Raw genomic sequence first — 17740 nt, forward strand, 5'->3', positions numbered from 1 at the left:
CAGAGACCAGCCCCCAGGGCCCCAGGCTGGTCCTCCGGCTGTATGAGGCCCATGGCAGCCACGTTGACTGCTGGCTGCACACGTCGCTGCCGGTTCAGGAGGCCGTCCTGTGAGTCGGGGCGCGGGGTGGCGGTGGGGGGTGGGAGTCCTGCCCTCGCGGGGACCTCGTGACTCCTCCTGTTCTCCAGCTGCGACCTCCTGGAGCGGCGCGACCCTGCTGGCCACCTGCCCTTTCAGGACGACCGCCTGAAGCTCACCTTTTCTCCTTTCCAAGTGCAGTCCCTGTTGCTGGTGCTGCTACCCCCCGGCAAACTGAGCCTCTGAGGGTGGGGTTTTGTTTCTGTAAGGCTTGGGGGGGGGGGGCTCACTTCTGCCTCCCTAGCCTGAAGCCAGGCTCAGTCTCCTCTTCAACAATAAACCTTGACTCAGGAATCCTGCTAGTGGACTGCTCACTCCCCGCAGGGCCTATCCCCAGACTTCGAGGGGAGAAGGTCTTTCCCCCAGGCATCCGGGTGCAAGGGCAAGACCTAAGCTTATCTGTCTATGCAGAGTCTGGGTGGCAGCCTCCCCGCCCCCCCCCACCCCAGAGATTTCGGATATAAGTGACCACAGTGATTAGAAGTTCCTCCCCTGGGGAGGAAGCCAGGAGGAGGGCTGCTGACTAGCCCCCCACTAGGAGAGGAGCAGTGCTGGGAGTTCTGGACCCGAGGGGCTGCTGGGGGCCGGGATCTCTGCACCACCTCTGAGAGGCTGTACCTGCAGAGGCACTCTGTTCCCGGAGGGCCAGGGCCCTGAGGACTGGGATGGGGCTCAGTCTGCCTTGCCCCAGTGGCTCTCCTCTGTTTGCAGGGTCAGGCAGCGGGTCCTCCCAACTTGGCCTTCCCACACCTTCTGCAGCCAGCCCAAGAAGTGCCAAGAAGTTCAAGTTTATTAGTTTATAAAAAATTACAGTATTTCTCTCATGGGCTTAAAAAATGGGGAAGGTGGGGAACACAAATTCATAGCTGTGCAGGGAACGGCCTCAGGCCTGGGGCATCCAGGCGCCTTCAGCTCCAGCCTGCTGCCTGCAAGCTGCCCAGGGCCCTTGCTCCAGTGCAAGGCAGAGGGAAGGGGTGGGTGCGAGCAAGGAGACCCTCCTGCTAAGAGGCTCAGGTCCCTCCATTCTCTTAGGATGGGGTGTCAGCCTTGATCTTTCAGGGTCTGCGGTGGCCTGGGAGGAGGACAAATGAGATGGCAGCTCAGACGGCCGGCTGAGGCCCCCGACCACCAGCCCCCTGCAGAGGCCATTTGGTGGTGCCCCTCCTCTCCCCAGGACGATGCTGAGGAAGGCCTGTTGCCCACCTGAGGTTGTCGGTCGCCCCCTCCTTTTTCCTTTTTTAGGGACTAGAGGGACTTCTGGGTCCTGCGGGAGGCTGGTCCCCTCGGGCTGCTGGGCTGTAGTTTGCTCAGGAAGGCCTCTCTGTGCCCCACGTGTTCTGGAAGGGGCAGTGCTTGGAAGGAGAGGGTCCTGAGGGGATACAGGTCCTCAAGGAGCTCAGTGAGCAGTTCAGAGGTTGGTTCGGACCCACCACTGCCCTCCATTGTCAAGGGAGGGCACCGGGGAGGTGTGGCCATGGCAGAGGGAGAGCCATACCTCTGATCTGTCCTCAGGATCCTGCTGTGCTCTTTTGGATTTCCTCTTGCGGGACTTGCCCCCTGCAGGACATTGACACTGGGCTTGGAGGGGGCTGTGGCCTCAGCCCCCTTTCTGCAGACTCTCCCGCTCTGGGGTGACCCCCAGGGGTGGAGTGGGGACTGGGATGGGGAAGGGTGAGGTAGTTCCTGCAGGCATCTAGTTCTTTGTGCTGTCCTAGTTTGTCACATTAGGAGTAGCCTACCTTTGGGTGCCAGGGGTCCAGGATCCCCCTGAAATGGAATGAGGGGAATTCAGGGATCAGCCTGGTTGGGGCAGAGGTAGCTCCTCTTGGAGAGCCAGAGCTCATACCATCCTTCCAGATCGGTGGGGCTTTTCAACCAGAAGCCTCTCTGACCACCCCGCCTTCCCCAGGTGAGAGCGTCATCAACAAGGCCACCCTGCCTTGGGCTGCTCTGCTAGCTGGGACCCTGGGACTGAGGGAGAGAGGGGCACAGCACAGGGAAGACATAGACCATCAGGCACAGTGTGACCCTTGGGGGCCTTGACAGGCCCTGGGCATCTCCACTTCAGAGCCCCCAGCTCCTGCCCCACTGTGACCCCAGATCACAGCTAGTGCCCCACTAGCTTCCTCGGGACTTGCATTTAACTGTGTGAGATCGGGGCCCAAACCTGGAACCAGATGGTGCGGCCACGCCGGTCCTGCAGGGAGCTCATGCCAGGCATGCCATAGCACTGTAGCCACGCCCGGAAGGCAGCAAAGTCCTCCTCCCCGCTCTCTGGCCCGTAACCTTTGCCCCCTGTGGGACAGAGGAACCGGGCAGAAGTCAGAGGGCTGACTCAGGCTGAGAGGAGGGGAGCCTGGTCAACCTGGCTCAGACCTCGGCTATATAGCGACGAGGGGCTGAGTCAGAGGGCCAAGGCTCTCCTTCCTCCAGCTGTGCATGCCCTCAGGCTGGTGTGTTCCCCACTCTGGGCTAATGCTTTCCCAACCTGGAGAGGGGTTAGTAATCCTGGGCCCGCCCGCCTCGTGGGCACCTGAGAGGACATAGATACCTAACAAGTGAGGAGGCGGAGTCCATTTAGTAACAACTATATCTACGACAGGACATCCCTGTCCCAGGAGGGGCAGGAATTGCCCTGGGGTTACACCACATGCTGCCGCAGAGGTAGTCAGCCGGCTTTGCCCTCCAGGCCTCACCCAGCTGGACCACTTCCTTGGGCACCGAGTGACACAGTTCTAGCAGGTCTGGGTTCTGCAGCTTTGCCTTGATCTTCTGGCTCAGGGTCAGCTCCGGGCTCTGGAGAAGGGGCAGGGGCAGGACCTGGCTGTCAGCCGGACACATGACCACTGAGAAGGCAGCTGAATCTCTGGGAGCAGAGCCCCAGAGCTTGGCAGGACTCAGAGATCATTCATCAGCAGCCCCCTCCCACCCCCCATCCCCCACACTGCAGGGAAAGGGAACCGACCCAAGGCCAAGAAAGGAAGTGCTTGAGCTAAGCTGGAGACACCTGGCCCCGCCCACACAGTTAGGGTAAGGTAGGTACCAGCGCATCCCTTCCTGCATCCTCACCGGCCTTCGCTGCTGCAGTGCCTCCAGAACCTTGCGGGCTTTCTCGAAGGGGGGGATCCTCAATCTGCAGTGGGGTGGAGGGAGGCTAAGCAGTGGGGGATGTGGGCGCACCCAGCCCTCCCTAGTCCTTGTGGCCTGCCTGCTGACCGGTACAGGATCTCTGCCCGAAGATAGTTGCCAATGCCGTTGAAGAACCTCTGGTCCAAGAGGGCCTCACAGATGGGCTTGTCAAAGACCTTGTCCGCTAGGTTTCGTAACACGTTCTCCCTGGAGGAACACAGCTGGGCCCGTGAGACCCATTCTATACCCCCATCCCTAATGCCTTGCCACAGGAGTGTCTGTTCCTGGGTGCAAGGGGAAGGAACGCGGGAGTCCCAATTCCCCTTTCCCGGCCTCAGTGCTATTTTGGCAGCAGGAACCTCCGTTTTCCTATATGTTAAATGGGAACACCAAGGGGCGCCTGGGTGGCTTAGTGGGTTAAGCGTCCAACTTCGGCTCAGGTCATGATCTCACGGTGCGTGAGTTTGAGCCCCGCATCAGGCTCTGTACTGACAGCTCAGAGCCTGGAGCCGGTTTTGGATTCTGTGTCTCCTTCTCTCTCTGACCCTCCCCTGCTCACGCTGTCTCTCTCAGAAATAAAAACATTTAAAAAAATTTAAATGGGAACATCAATATAAGGCTGTAATTCACTATGAAAGGTGAAAAGTACCAATCAAAAGCAATGTGTTCAAGGACACACACGTGAGCCTGTATATGTTGTGCATATATCACCAAAGTCCTCAGATTCAAGACTTTGCCTGCAGTCTGAAACTCCCTGTCTAGAGCTTGTGATTGGTTAGCTATGAGGACTTGACATTGGTGGAGTCAGCTGTTCTCAAGACCCTGAAGATCTCCAAGGAAGCTGGTGCTGGTTCTGTGTAGCAGGTGTGTGGTGGCAGGTCCTGGCCAGTGAGTGTCCCAGCAGCCCCCACCCCACCTCCAGGTGCAGCTCAGGGCCCTCGGGCATTCTGTGCAAGGGGTGGCTGGGCCCTGTGGGGGGAGGATGACAGTAGGTCGGGTCAAGTGTCACCTCGTGAGGTACAAATTATCAGCCCATTTTACAGAGGAGAACCCTGAGGATCAGAGGGGGCCGCACCCAGCTAGGACTGGCAGAAATGTCGGCTGGCCTGGTCGCAAGATCTGTTCCCCACCTGCAAGTGCTGGGCACTGTGGAGCTCAGGCTGGGGAACGCATCTTGTTTCTTTGTGGGAAAAGACCATGGCAAGACTGACTCAGTAATGGGCATGAGGAGCATATGAAGTGGGGGCCAGAAGACAGAGTATGGGGTAAAGGGAAGAGGGGACAGTCGCCTAGGTGGTCAGATCACTGAGAGGCGTAGGTCCCCCATAGCCTCCCCCGCCATAAGACCAAGTAAACTGCGATGCTCCACGGGTGATGGGAACTTCAGAGCCAGCTGGCAGAGTTAGCATGGGGCACGACTTCCCAGGCAAGGTAAGCTGGGAAGAATCCGGCATGGTGACAGCCCCGCCCCCGGGGAGCGCTGGGGGCCATGCCTGAGAAGGCCAGGAGTCGAGTGGCTTCTGTGGTGGTAGAGACGCCCTGACCCACTCTCTCGGGCAACCAAGTCTAAGGACCAACAGAAAGCATGCCGTCGTCCCCAGGGAAGGGAGGAGTTGCCAGGTCTACTGTGGGCCTTCACGTCTGTGGTTCTTGTCTGTTACACTGCTCTTCCCCTACAGCTTTGCAGGCCTGGAACCTTGTCATCAGGCAGGCCTCAGCTCAAATGTCACCCACAGTGGCCTTTCCTAATCCCCTCAGTGCGCCCCCAGCCTAGAGTCATTCTCTACCTCTTGGATCTTCCTTCAGGCCTGTATCTACTGGAATTCATCTGCTTGGTTTCCTTGTCCCCCTTCCCCATCTGAACTTCAGCTCTGTGGGAGCAGGGGCCGTGGCCGTCCTGATCACTGCTGTACCCCAACACGTAGAGGAGGGCTTGGCACGAAATAGGAACCCGTACACGGTTCACCTTTAGAGGAAGGGAAGTGGCCGACGCTGTGCCATCCTGTGTGACACGCATTATGTCCCAGCTGTTACCCCTCGCACAGAGGACACCATGGGGCTGTCACAGACCAGTGGGCAGGCAGAATATGGGAGACCACAAACTTGATTCAGAGACCATGTCATCAGGCAAGCCGTCCCCTGCCCACCCCCTTGAAGCCGTTCCTTCTTGGCCTCCCATCTTACCAGGTGGTTAAAGCCCCTTCACCTTTCTTCTCAACCTCCCGAGTGCAGCAAGGAGATGCTGATCCCCAGCTCTGACTCAAACTGGCCACATGTCCTCAGGGCACACCTACCCTTCCTTTTGCCCACCCCCACGTCAGTTTTGGGGTTGCACATCCATTCGCTCAGGGAGCTGTCCCCAGGAAGGGACACTGTCTTGGTCCACACATGAAGGGACTGAGGGCCAGAGGGGGCTAGACTCACTGCGCATCGGCCAGTGAGGCGCTAACAGAGCCAGGCCGGAGCCCGAGCCGGTTCACCCCACCTGGTGCTGGGCCTACCTGAACTGCTCATACTCCAGCAAGACACAAGGCCCGCGGCCCGGCTGCCACTCGCCCCCAAGGTCCCAGTGGCCGAAGCGGCGGATGTCCACGAAGCAAAGCGCGAGTCGGGGGCCGGGCGGGGCCGTGTAAAAGCGCAGGTGGGCGTGGGCTGGCAGCGCCTCGCTGGGTGCCAGCTGGAAGGAGCCGGACATACCAAATCGGAAGACCAGGGCCAGTGGCTCCCTCGGCGGCTGGGCCCCAGGCATGGGGCTCAGGGTCAGGCGCAGCTCCTTGCCGCGGGCCAAGGATGAGATACAGTAGGCACTGCTCTCAAAGGGCACCTCAGGGTTGCGGCTGACGGGGGACTTCTCCACACACCCGCCAAACACCAACCCCCTGCATGCCTCATTCACAAAGCGGCTGGCCAGGTGCAGCTCAGGGCCCTCGGGCATTCTGTGCAAGGGGTGGCTGGGCCCTGTGGGGGGAGGATGACAGTAGGTCGGGTCAAGTGTCACCTCGTGAGGTACAAATTATCAGCCCATTTTACAGAGGAGAACCCTGAGGATCAGAGGGGGCCGCACCCAGCTAGGACTGGCAGAAATGTCGGCTGGCCTGGTCGCAAGATCTGTTCCCCACCTGCAAGTGCTGGGCACTGTGGAGCTCAGGCTGGGGAAGCGGGACTCTGCCTCACTTAACACTTTCTATGGGCTCTCATGGGCTGCCATGCTTTTAAAATAAAGTCCTGGGGCACCTGGGTGGCTCAGTTGGTTAAGCGTCCGACTTTGGCTCAGGTCATGATCTCACGGTTCTTGGGTTCGAGCCCCTCGTCGGGTTCTGTGCTGACAGCTCAGAGCCTGGAGCCTGCTTGGGATTGTGTGTCTCCCTCTCTCTGCCCCTCCTCCACTCATGCTCTGTTTCTGTCTCAATAATAAATAAACAAAAAATTTAGAAAAAAAAAAAAAAAAGAATAAAGTCCAGATCCTTCCTGGGCCCATCCGATCATCTCATTTCCTCCCAGACTGCCCCTCACTGCTTGTTCCAAGCACATGGTCTTCCCATCCCCATGTCTTTGCCTCTGCTGTCCCTTCTGTCTGGGACACTTGAGAGAAGAGTTTTCTTTTCTTCTTGGCACTCCCAGAATCTGAAGTTATCTGTCTCTACCTCCACCCCCACCCAGAGTGCAAGCTCAATTGGCTCATGACTCCATTTCTTAGGAGCTGGCCTGCATCTGGTCCACAACTACTGAGGGAGTGAACCTGACCCCTCCTGGGAAATCAGGGATCGGGAGACTCAGCTGGCAGCGCTTGGCCAGCCTGCCACCACCTACTGGTCAGGACCAGAGTGAGGACAAGGGGGAGGGAAGGCAGGAGTCTCCAGGCACATCTGCGCTGGAGCCAGGTCCCCACAACTCAGAGGGAGGACAGGGGTGACAGGAAGGGCTCCCGAGCTCCAGGCCATGGTCCAGGAGGGTCACAGGAAAACGCCAAGGTCAGCTCCCCGGGCGGAGGGGCACAAACTCCACTAGTTCACCCTCGCCCCCTCCCGCCTGGCCGAGGGAGGGGAGTTTGCAACTCTCCATTTCCTGGACTTGCCGAGCTCAAGTGAAGTTGCGTATGGGACAGACGGGGGCATTTAGCGAGGGCAGACTCCCTTACCCGTGTCCTCCTCCTCAGCGCCGTCCGGGACCTGGCACCCGAAAGTTTCATTTTTGGGAAAAGGTGAACTTCCAGATTCCTAATTTGCGGGGGCCGGAGCAGGATTCCCCCCCGTCCCCCAGCAGTGCTCGCCTCCCCTTCACTCTCCTCCTCGCTGCCCGGCTTCCGCTAACCTCAGGTTTCTTCCTCCCAAGGACCCCCAATCTCATCCCCTCCTCAGCTCTGCTGTTCGCCAAGCCCCTGGATACCTGCGCCCCGCGCCACTTCCGCCAGCCTGCAGCCATTGAGGGGTTAACGCGGGGGGCCGGGCCGCGCCTAAGAGCACGCTGGGAGCCGAGGTCCCCGCTCCCGCGCCTGCTGGGAAGTGTAGTTTCTCGGGTGGGTGGCAGAGGCTGGGCGGGGTGGGCTGGGGGCTCCGGGTGCGGGAAAGGTTTGGGGGCAGTCACCTGGCTGGGAGGTGGCTGAGGAACCTGGCTTCCCGCTGCCCGGCGCCGGCGGGATCAGGGTCGGTCTGACGTCCCGGGTTGCAGCTGTCTCCGCAGCTGGCAGGCGGGGGGTAGTAAGTCACCCGGCTAGTCCTGGACGGGGTCGCACTCACAGCAGGAAACAGCAGCAAAGGCCCAGGCGCCTGCAGCTGAGCTCTGGGTGCGCCCAGGTGCGTGATAAACTAAGACCCTGGGGACCCGGTAGTGGCCCCTAAATGTCAACACACAGACAGAACACATAAACAGAAACATCATCACCACCTGCCCAGTGGCAAGTGCAGCCGAGCAACAAAAGGCAGGCAGAGAAGCAGAACCCACTTCAGATGGTTCCTTGGGGGAGGGTCTCTTTGAGGTGACACTTAGGTAGAGTCCTCAGGAGATGGGGATGGGGGAGGGGGCCAAGAAGACTATAGACCAGATGGAAGGAAAGAGGAAAGGCCATGGCAAAGGTCTGCAGGGAGAAAAAGGATTGGCCCATTGAAAGAAGGCTTGTGCGGCTGGAGTGGGGCTGGGGGGAGGGCTGGCAGGTGAGGACAGACACACAAACAAGTTCAGGTCAGGTCTGGTCTCAAGAGATCTCTGGAAGGAGCCTGCATTCCATCTTAAGTGGAGCAGGCACAGGCCATGGGCCCATACCCCTGATTTGCCCCTTCATATTACTTCTGCTTCCGCTCCTACAGCCATTCATTTATTTTGGTGGAAGTATTTTTAAGTAAACTTCAAAATATGACATTTCATCCCTAATACCTAAACATGCATCTCTAAAAAGCAATATCCTACAAAGCCACACTACATTTATTATGCCTAATAAAATTAATACCATCTAATACCAAGCCCATGTTCAAATTTCCCTAATTGTCCCCCAAATGTCTTTCATAGCTGGTTTGTTCAAATCAGAGTTGAATCAAGGATTATGACTCTTTAATCATGTTTTTAAATTTATTTATTTATTTTGAGAGAGAGAGAAGAATCCCAAGCAGGCTCCATGCTGTCAGCAAAAAGCCCGAGGTGGAGCTCCAGCTCACCATCTGTGAGATCATGACCTGAACCAAAATCAAGAGTTGGATGGATGCTTAACTGAGCCACCCAGGCACCTGGCTTTAATCGTTTTTTATCTTGGCAGATCCACCCTCTCCCACCCACCTCACCCTTTTTTCTTTTTTTTTTAATCTTCATGATACCTTCCTGGAGTCTAAGCCAGTTGAGATGCCCCTTCACATTCTGGATTTGTCTGAACATTTTCTTAGACAGTTCTCTCCTGGGTGTTGCTCTGTACTCCAAATTCACATTAGGAGGCACCCAACATCTGGTTGTCCCATTTTAGTGCAGCTGAAACTGATCACGGGTGAGGCTGTGATAACCAGACCTGTGCTTTGTTAAGGCATGTTTCACACCTTGCGCCCACTAAGCAATCTATGGGGTGATTTCTTTGTTGGTTGTTTTTTGTTTCGTTTTGTTTAAATTAAGGTGTAATTTATATACAGTAAAATTCGCCACCATTTTAGAGTGTGAGTTTTGACAAATACATACGTTCACATAACTATCACCACAATCAAAGAGAATATACATTTCCATTACGCAAATAGTCAATACTTCCACCCCCCCTGCTGGCAACCACTGATGTTTCCTGTCCCTAAGGTTCTTGCCTTCTCCATATATAAATGGAATCTTCAGTATATAGCCTTTTGGGTCTGGTTTCTTAGCATAATGCATTTTAAAAAATAATTTTACTTCACTTTTAAGTAGGGTCTACGGCCAACATGGGGCTGGAACTCACTACCCTGAGATTGAGTTGCAAGGTCCCCCGACTGAGCCAGCCAGTCGCCGCTTAGCATAATGCATTTGAGATCCATCTGTGTCATTTTGCTTATCGGTTCTTTTCTTTTCATTTCTGAGTAGTATTCCACTGTGTAGCTGCGCCAGTGTGTTTATCCATTTACCAAATGAGGGAGGTTGGGTTGTTTATGGGAGGGGAATCTTTAGCAATCACAAAATATTCAGTTTCACATCACTTAAATGTTTCACTTCAGGGCTTTATTATCCTTGATGATCCTTGCTTCACACTCAGGTATTTAACTGGGAGTTACAAAGTGGTGGTTTTCTGTCATTCCTTCTACCTTAGCCAGAATTCTTCTGTAAAGAAGAGCTGTACAGGTTATCTGGTCATCTGGAAATGCTAAAAACACAGGATAGATCTGAATTCCTCCCCTTGAATTATCAATTTTCAGACTAAGAATTTGGTGCAGTGACATCCAATGGTGACAAAATTAGGATGGATTTGGTTTGGGGGAGACGGACTTTGTCTTTTATAGACTCTCCTATTACACACTCAAGGATTGTTTTACTTTCAACATCTTTAAATCCGCTGAAGTCTTTATCTCTTCCCGCACCTATTGAAGGAGTGCTTTATTAGGCACTGGGGCTATACAAACATGGGAACACAATTCCCATCCGTAAGAAGCTCAGAATGGTAAAGGAGGCAAATGACTAGACACAAAATTACAATCCATGTTACAACAGCCATGAGAGAAATACCTGTGGGACTGTGACACCACAGAGGATGGAATGCTACCTGGGAAATCAAGCTTATATTAAACGTTGAGGAGACTGAACTTCCTTCTGACTTTTTGCCTGCCACTTTAATTTTGTTTATTCCACTTCTCAATTTTTGTCTTCTTGCTCTCCTGTGGGCCACCTGAATTCCAGGCTGACTCGATCCTGCTTTCGAGTGTATTACACTGCACAGACTCTGAAGTGGTTGTTCTAGATACGTATTTGTCCCGGTTCGTGGGTATCAAGGCAATAAGTGCAGTGTAGAAACCTTACCTCCCTTTACCCTCTCCTGCTTATAAAAACCTTAACTATTCCCTCTATGCACTCTGAGACCACATCCATGTGTTACATATTTAGCTTCAACTGTCGAAGGGAACATAAAATGTTCAAGTCTAACTATATCTGTGGTCTTACTCCTTCCATTGCTCTTCCTCCCTGATGTTCCAAGCTGCATCATCCCCTTCTGTTTAGAGATCCTCCTTTCGTCTTTCTATTTTTAGGTCTGCTGGTGACAAATTATATTAGTTACCCTTCATCTCAGAATATCTTGACTTCTTTATTCTTGAGGTGATTTTTGCAGAATAGAGAATTCTCAGTTGAAATTTTCTTTCAGGGCCTGAAAAATGTTGTGTTCTTCCTCTTGGCCTCTATGGTTTCTGGTGAGAAGTCCACAATCATTCGAATAGTTTATCCCCCAAGAAGGTAAAGTGTCATTTCTCTCTTGCTGCTTTCAAGATTTTTTTCTCTTTAGTTTGCAGAAGTTTGATGGTATGATATGATGTAACTCAGCATGGATTTCTGAGGGTCCCACCCGTATGGGACTCATTCCACTTCTTGACTCTAGGTTTAGGGAGCTTTGGCCATGCTGGGGCAATTTTCAGCCATGATTTCTTTCATACCTTTTCTGTCCCACCCTCTTGCTCCTCACGTTCTTAGACTCTGAAGGCATGAATATTAGAGCTTCTGTTATAGTCCGGCAGGCCCCTGAGGCTGTTTTATTGGTTTCTGTGCACTTATTTTCCAGGTTACTTTCTGTTATTCAGATTGGATAATTTCTAAGATTTATCTTCAAATCCATGGATTCTTTCTTCTAATAAGTCCATCCATTCATTTCTCACTTTGATTTCAGATTTCAGTTCTAAAACTTCTATCTGGTTCCTTGTATCTTCTATTGTTTTGTTAAGACTTGAGGCATTTTTATGCCGCTTGCTTTAAAATCCTCGGCATAGGGGCACCTGGGTGGCTCAGTCAGTTTGGGCCTTCAACTTTAGCTCGGGTCATGATCTCACAGTTCACGGGTTCGAGCCCCACCTTGGGCTCTGTGCTGACAGCTCAGGGCCTGGAGCCTGCTTCAGATTCCATGTCTCCCTCTTTCTCTGCTCCTCCCCTGCTCACGCTCTCTCTCTCTCAAAAATAAACATTAAAAAAAAACCCAACCTTTATTTAAATAAAAAAAAAAATCCTTGCTATAGAGGGGCGCCTGGATGGCTCAGTCGGTTAAGGGGTTGACTTCGCCTCAGGTCATGATCTCAGGGTTTGTGAGTTCGAGCCCTGAGTTAGGCTCTGTGCTGACAGCTCCAAACCTGGAGCCTGCTTCAGATTCTGTGTCTCCCTCTCCCTCTGCCCCTCCCCTGCTTGTGCTATGTCTCAGTCTGTCAAAAAAAGTGAGCAAATGTTAAAAAAATTTTTTTTAAATAAAAAAATATTTTAAATCCTTGGCATAGAGGTGCCTGGGGGCTCAGCTGATTGGGTGTGGGACTCTTGACTTCAGCTCAGGTCACAACCTCATGGTTTGTGGGATCTAGCCCCATGCTAGGCTCTGTGCTGTCAGCATGGAGCCTGCTCGGGATTCTCTCTCTGGCCCTCCCTCTGTTCACATGCTCTCTCAAAATAAAAACATTAAAAAAACAAAACAAAACCCTTGGCATACAAGTCTGAATTATCCTGGTGTTGTTGGCATCTGTTGTCTTTTCTCATTCAAGTTGAAATTTTCTTGGTTCTTGGCTTCTCGTTTTTTAATCCTGGACATTTGGGGGTATTGAGACTCTGGATCTTATTTAGATCTTCTCTTTTAGCAGAGCTCCCCTGACACAGCGCCGGGGGGTGGGGGAGGGGACGCCACCTCCTTGCTGCCAGGTTCGGTGGGAATCTGGGCTCCCACTCAGCCTTTGCTGGCTGGCGGGCAGGCATGGAAAAGGACTGCAGTTTCTCTGTGGTGTGACTGGAGGCCAGCGGCGAGGATCTGGAAGCTTCCCGTCCTGTTGGATAGCCCCTTTCCTGGTCCTTTGGCTCCAGAGAGCACGCTGGTCAGGGCTTTCTGTGCTGGCGTGGCCCAGGCTGCCGGTCTCCAGCACCCAGCCCAGGACACATGAAGCAAAAGGAAAATCTGAGACCTGTCTTAGCTCAAGGTGCTGTAACAAAATACAGAATGGGTGGCTCAAACCACATTTATTTCTCATGTTCCAGAGGCTGGAAGTCTGAGATCAAGGAGCTGGCAGATGTGGTTCTTGGCAAGGATCTTCTGCTTTGCTGTTCTCATGTGGTCTTTTCTCAATACACGTTTGTGGAGAGAGTCCCTGTGTTTCCTAATCCAATCATGAAGGCCCCACTCCCATGTCCTCATCTAAACCTAATTACTCTACAAAGGCCCCGTCTCCTAAAACCATCTCATTGGGCGGTTAAGGCTTCTTCTAGGGGGGACACAAACATTCAGGCCCTAACCCCACTGTTCTTGCCAATGAGTGGCTGGGGGGGCGGGGGGGGGCCTTCCTCTCTCTAAATGAAGATGGCAGGAAGAGCAGGGCTCTCTCCTTTCTCTCTCTGGGCCATCTGGCACTGGGGTCACGTGCTTGCTGCCAGCCTGAGGACAAGGCCAGCCCGGAGGGCAGAGCCACTAGCGTCACAGGACTGAGGACCAGAACCCTGATTCTCTGGTCTACAGACAAGCTGTTTCATTTCGGTCCCGGTCCTGCCTCACCCCTGACCTGCCTCACCCCTGACCTGCCTCACCCAGCAGATGGAGAGAGGAAATGAGGGATGGGCCAGGGAGGTCTGCACATCACTTGGCTTCTCTCACAAAAACTTTTCATCTGAACCCAAAAATAAACCTGTGCACACACTCCTTTACACTTCTGTTTATTCTTCCTGCTCGTGAAAACTGTTGACAAGTGCCTTTCACGGGGGAGGCACAGCAATGCTGGAAAAGTCCTCATACCCTTATGCTGAGTTCTCATGTGGTAACCTGGCAAGCCGGAGATCTGGGAGGCCAGGCCTCCAGGGTCCTGGAGCTGGGGCCACCCCTCAAGAGTCCGGAGGGCAGCAACTCGACACGGGCAAGGCGGCTCCACAGGGGCCCCAAACACTGATCTCCTCAGCCTAGGGAGCTCATCAGGGTCTGAGCCTGCTTCAGTTCTGCAAGAGGAAGAGGGGCATAGGTGGGCAGCACCGGGGTGTGGGGGGGACCCTTCCCCCTCCAGGTATAGCTGAGTCTCACCTGCCAGGAGGACCTGGAACTTGTCTGCCGAGAGGGACATGGCCACAGGCTGGGCAGGGGCACCCGGGGCAGTGGCCACCTCCAGCCTCAGATGCACCATGGGCTCCCCCACTGACTGAAGCAGGCTGGAGCTCAGCGTGTAGTCCACCCGCCAACCCACGCCCGCCAGCCTGTTCACTGTGAGAGAAGGGGGGAGGGGGCAGCGCTCAGGATCAAGGGCTGGAGAGCCACACAGCCCACACCCGGGGCAGCCTGCCACCCTTCAAGGCCGCGTGATCCTTGAGAAGCTCTCATCCCTCCCGGGGGCTAGATTATCCACAGCAGATCTCAGAGGAAAGAGACTTGGGCTGGGGTCCGCAGTCCTGGCTCTGTAACTCCTCAAGTCTCCTTCCTGAGGACAAGTACCTCCCGTGTGCCATGCACCTTCTAAAATGGAGCCCAGACCCCATCCCAACCCACACTCACCACGCAGGCTGCAGGTCCTCAGGTGCTCCTGCAGGGGGCTCTGCTTCTCCTCATAACAGCGACAGAGGCTGGCCGCATGTTCTGGAGGCAGAACAGAGGTCCCCTGAAGTAGCAGGAGGGGCTCAGACTACTCACAGGGCAGGTCTCGGGCTGCTGGACCACAGGGCAGGGCACCTCTCAGAGCCGGCCGGCCCGGCCCACTGCCCAGCGGCCCCCGGCACACAGGTTACCGCCTGCCCGTGCCCACACCCGTACCTTTGGGCAGCCCCAGCTGCTGCAGTTCGCTGGACAAGGACTCGCCATCCACACTGTGCTTGGCCGCACTGGAGAGGATGAAACTCAGCACTGCCACCGTGGCCTTGACATCGCCCGACTCTGGGAGGACCCGTGGGTGAGGTAGGGGGCGTCACTGTGGCCTAGGCCACCTCCTTGTTGCCCTGCTATCTTCAGCTCAGAGCCCCTGGACCTTCTTGAGCCCATGAGCACTATTACCGCCTCACCAGGAAGTGGCAGAGACACTGGCGCAGGGGGACTGTCAACACCTTTCTTCCCCTGAAGAGCCTCTGCTGAGGCAAGTGGATCAGGGCAGGCTGCTGGGAGGAGGGGCCTCTGTGCTAACCCCCAGGCCGAGCACCTACAGTGGCCCAAATGTCTGTAGACTTTGTGGGGTACTCACCAAACCTGGCATCGGCGGTGAGCTTCAGGATCTTCTCGTACTATGGAGAAAGGAGGCCCTCAGGGGGTGCCAGAGCCCTGCTCACCAGCCTCTTGCACCCCAGCCTGGGTCCTGATCACCCGCCTCCCTGGGTTTGGAGCACTCTCAGGGCAGTGGAGGTCACAGGGTCATGGGACAGTGGGGTGCTGGGCCCTGCACTCACGTCAATCCCCTGTCCCAGGAGTTCCTTCATCACCTGGCTACACAGCAGCCTCAGCTTCACAGAGGACTGGAGGGGAAGGCCTTGCATTAGCCAAAGTGGCCCACCCCACCCCTCCATGCTGGGGGGCTGGCTCAGAGAGGGCTGGCCACATGATCAGGGTCACACAGCTGGCTTGCACAAACCGAGGGCACTGAGGCCCCAACTTCAGAGTGACCTCACCACCCTCCATCCCCAAGCCCCTGCTGCCTCCCACCCTCGAGAAGACCCCAGGCACTCAACAATCTTGGCCAGTGTGCTGATCTCCGCCAGGACCCAGTCAGGACAGTCCAGATCACCACAGAACCGGAACCTCTGCACAAGAGTGAGGCAGGTGGTCAGGCTGGGGGGCTGAGGTGTGGCCACATGTCCCCCATATTATGCTCTTCAGGGACCCCTGCTCCCCGTCCAGGATGGATGCCCTCTGGCCACCTGTTCTATTACCAGGCCGTTTAGAGAACCCTCTCATTGACCCACCTGCCGCCAAACCTGGTTCTCATGCCTGTCTTAGGAGTCCGTGTGCTCAGCAAACGCTGACCGTGGCAAACCTCTGTGGGCCAGATCCTGCTCTAAGTGCTGGGGGTCCAGCACAGAACAAAGGCCTCGTCATGACATCATGGCCACTCACTTCCTCCTCCTTTGCCTCTCCAGCTCCAGCCACGCTGGCCTCCCTGATATTCCTGTTGCCGAGGGCACTCCCCTGTTGTCCTTGCCACCCCCCCTGCACACTCTGCTCCCTTGTCTCTCCTTTCATTCAGGTCTCCGCTCAACTGGACGTTCTCTGAACATTCTTTCTAAAACAGCCCCTTGCACTGGAAAATTTGGGTGGCCAGTGCCCCAGTGATCTGGACTGTGGTAACGTTTTCAGGAACATATACGTGTTGAAATTTATCGAACTATACATTTACAGATGTGTATCATTGTTGATTTTACTTCAGTAAAGCTGTTAATAACACAGTTGGGGCGCCTGGGTGGCTCAGTCAGTTAAGTGTCCGACTCTTGTCATGATCTCATGGTTTGTGAGTTGGAGCCCCACCTCGGGCTCTGTGCTGGCACTGCGGAGCCTGCTTGGGATTCTGTCTCCCTCTCTCTCTGCCCCACCCTGCTCGTGTTCTCTCTCTCAAAATAAATAAATAAACTTAAAATAAATAAATAAATAACAAATAAACTAGCTCTTCTCAATCATATTCTTGCCCCTATCCTTTTTATTATTTTGTTTCAATATTTGTTTTTGTGAAGGGGGGGCACGAGTGGGGGAGGAGCAGAGAGCGAGGGAGACAGAGAATCCCATGCAGGCTCTGCTGTCAGCACAGAGCCCGATGTGGGGCTCAAACTCACAAACTGTGAGATCATGACCTGAACCAAAATCAAAAGTCTGGCGCTTAACCAACTGAGCCACCCAAGGCGCCGCTCCATCCCCCTTTCTTGACCTCCACAGCATTTATCAGTCTCCTGTTAGAACGCAAACCCACCCTGTCAACCACATCTTGCCAACACCCTCCATTCCTCAGATGCCCCGTGTGCCTGGCGGAGCTCCAGTGCATGGCAACCGTCCAGTGCATGCGGTGGTCCTTCCCCGCCTCTTACGTGCGGACAACTTCCCGCTGCCAGGAACAAAATCGCACAAACTGAGGACACCACAAACCCACGTTCTACTGATTCTGCCAGACCGTCAGGCGGCCTGGCAACACCATGTCCTCTGCTTGGCCCCACCAGTCACCTTCTCAGCCACTACAGACCTGCTACATGACACTTCAACCTCCAATCCCCTTGCTCCTTTTGACCTGACCCTACTGCACTCGTGCTTCTATATGGGCCTTCAATGTCCTATAGCCATGGTCACAAAGGACTGTCACTAAATCTGGCCTTCCTCTTCCTCAGCGACACCTGACACAAACCCATCCTTCCTGGTGAAACAGCACTGGATTTCTCCCTGTGCTGGCCTGGGTGTCATTCGCTGGCTCACCCTCCTTCTCCCACCTCCAAATGGTAATCCCTGCATACCACCTGCTGTCAGTACTCTGGGGCAAGGGCCTGGGCCAGCTGGTGAGGTGACGGGGTGTTAAGGACAGTGACAGGCTTGACCTCATCTCTCTTTCAGGTGTTTTTAACATTTTTGTGCCATAGACTTATTTGGCATCTGGCAAAGCCTACAGGCCTTTCTCAAAACAATATTTTTATTTTTTAAATGTTTATTCATTTTTGAGAGAGAGAGAGACAGAGCATGAGCGGGGGAGGGGTTGAGAGGGAGGGAGACACAGAATCTGAAGCAGGCTCCAGGCTCTGAGCTGTCAGCACAGAGTCCGACACGGGGCTCAAAACCATGAACCAGGAGACTGTGACTTGAGCCGATGTCGGAGCTTCATAGACTGGGGGAGCCACCCAGGCGCCCCTCAAAACAATGTTTTCAAATGCATAAAATACA

The 17740-nt window shown here is 54.5% G+C and overlaps 3 protein-coding genes across 6 annotated transcripts in view; 1 reads left to right on the forward strand and 2 right to left on the reverse strand.

Moving 5' to 3' along the window:
* The window catches only part of MAN2C1 (mannosidase alpha class 2C member 1), an 11549-nt gene extending 11117 nt beyond the window's left edge, over positions 1-432 (forward strand). Inside the window, 2 exon segments of the mRNA XM_077745420.1 lie at positions 1-109; positions 189-432. Of these exon segments, the coding sequence (XP_077601546.1) occupies positions 1-109; positions 189-324 (245 nt within the window). The 3' untranslated portion in view covers positions 325-432.
* Positions 433-909: 477 nt separating this feature from the next.
* NEIL1 (nei like DNA glycosylase 1) lies at positions 910-7903 on the reverse strand. Of its 4 annotated transcripts, XM_077745428.1 has the most exons (11): positions 7654-7693; positions 6502-6667; positions 5769-6225; positions 3355-3474; positions 3208-3271; positions 2835-2934; positions 2306-2433; positions 1878-1905; positions 1634-1695; positions 1342-1507; positions 910-1210 (listed from the first exon to the last, which is right to left on the reverse strand). In XM_077745428.1, the coding sequence occupies exons 3-11, from the start codon at positions 6200-6202 to the stop codon at positions 1194-1196; spliced, it is 1119 nt and encodes a 372-aa protein (XP_077601554.1). In that variant the 5' UTR covers positions 6203-6225; positions 6502-6667; positions 7654-7693; the 3' UTR covers positions 910-1193. The 4 variants fall into 4 exon arrangements, with proteins under 4 accessions (XP_077601554.1, XP_077601568.1, XP_077601562.1 ...); XM_077745442.1 differs by lacking the exons at positions 6502-6667; positions 7654-7693 and adding an exon at positions 7852-7903; XM_077745436.1 differs by lacking the exon at positions 6502-6667 and having other exon boundaries at positions 7654-7688.
* Positions 7904-13562: 5659 nt separating this feature from the next.
* On the reverse strand, positions 13563-15625 carry COMMD4 (COMM domain containing 4). The gene is made up of 7 exons (XM_077748403.1): positions 15559-15625; positions 15280-15345; positions 15078-15117; positions 14657-14776; positions 14402-14482; positions 13937-14113; positions 13563-13854 (listed from the first exon to the last, which is right to left on the reverse strand). Exons 2-7 carry the CDS (start codon positions 15307-15309, stop codon positions 13814-13816), a joined length of 489 nt encoding a protein of 162 aa, XP_077604529.1. The 5' UTR covers positions 15310-15345; positions 15559-15625; the 3' UTR covers positions 13563-13813.
* Positions 15626-17740: the final 2115 nt, after the last annotated feature.

Source organism: Crocuta crocuta, unplaced genomic scaffold (assembly GCF_008692635.1).
Source record: "Crocuta crocuta isolate KB4526 unplaced genomic scaffold, BGI_CrCroc_1.0 scaffold130, whole genome shotgun sequence".
NCBI lineage: Eukaryota > Metazoa > Chordata > Mammalia > Carnivora > Hyaenidae > Crocuta > Crocuta crocuta.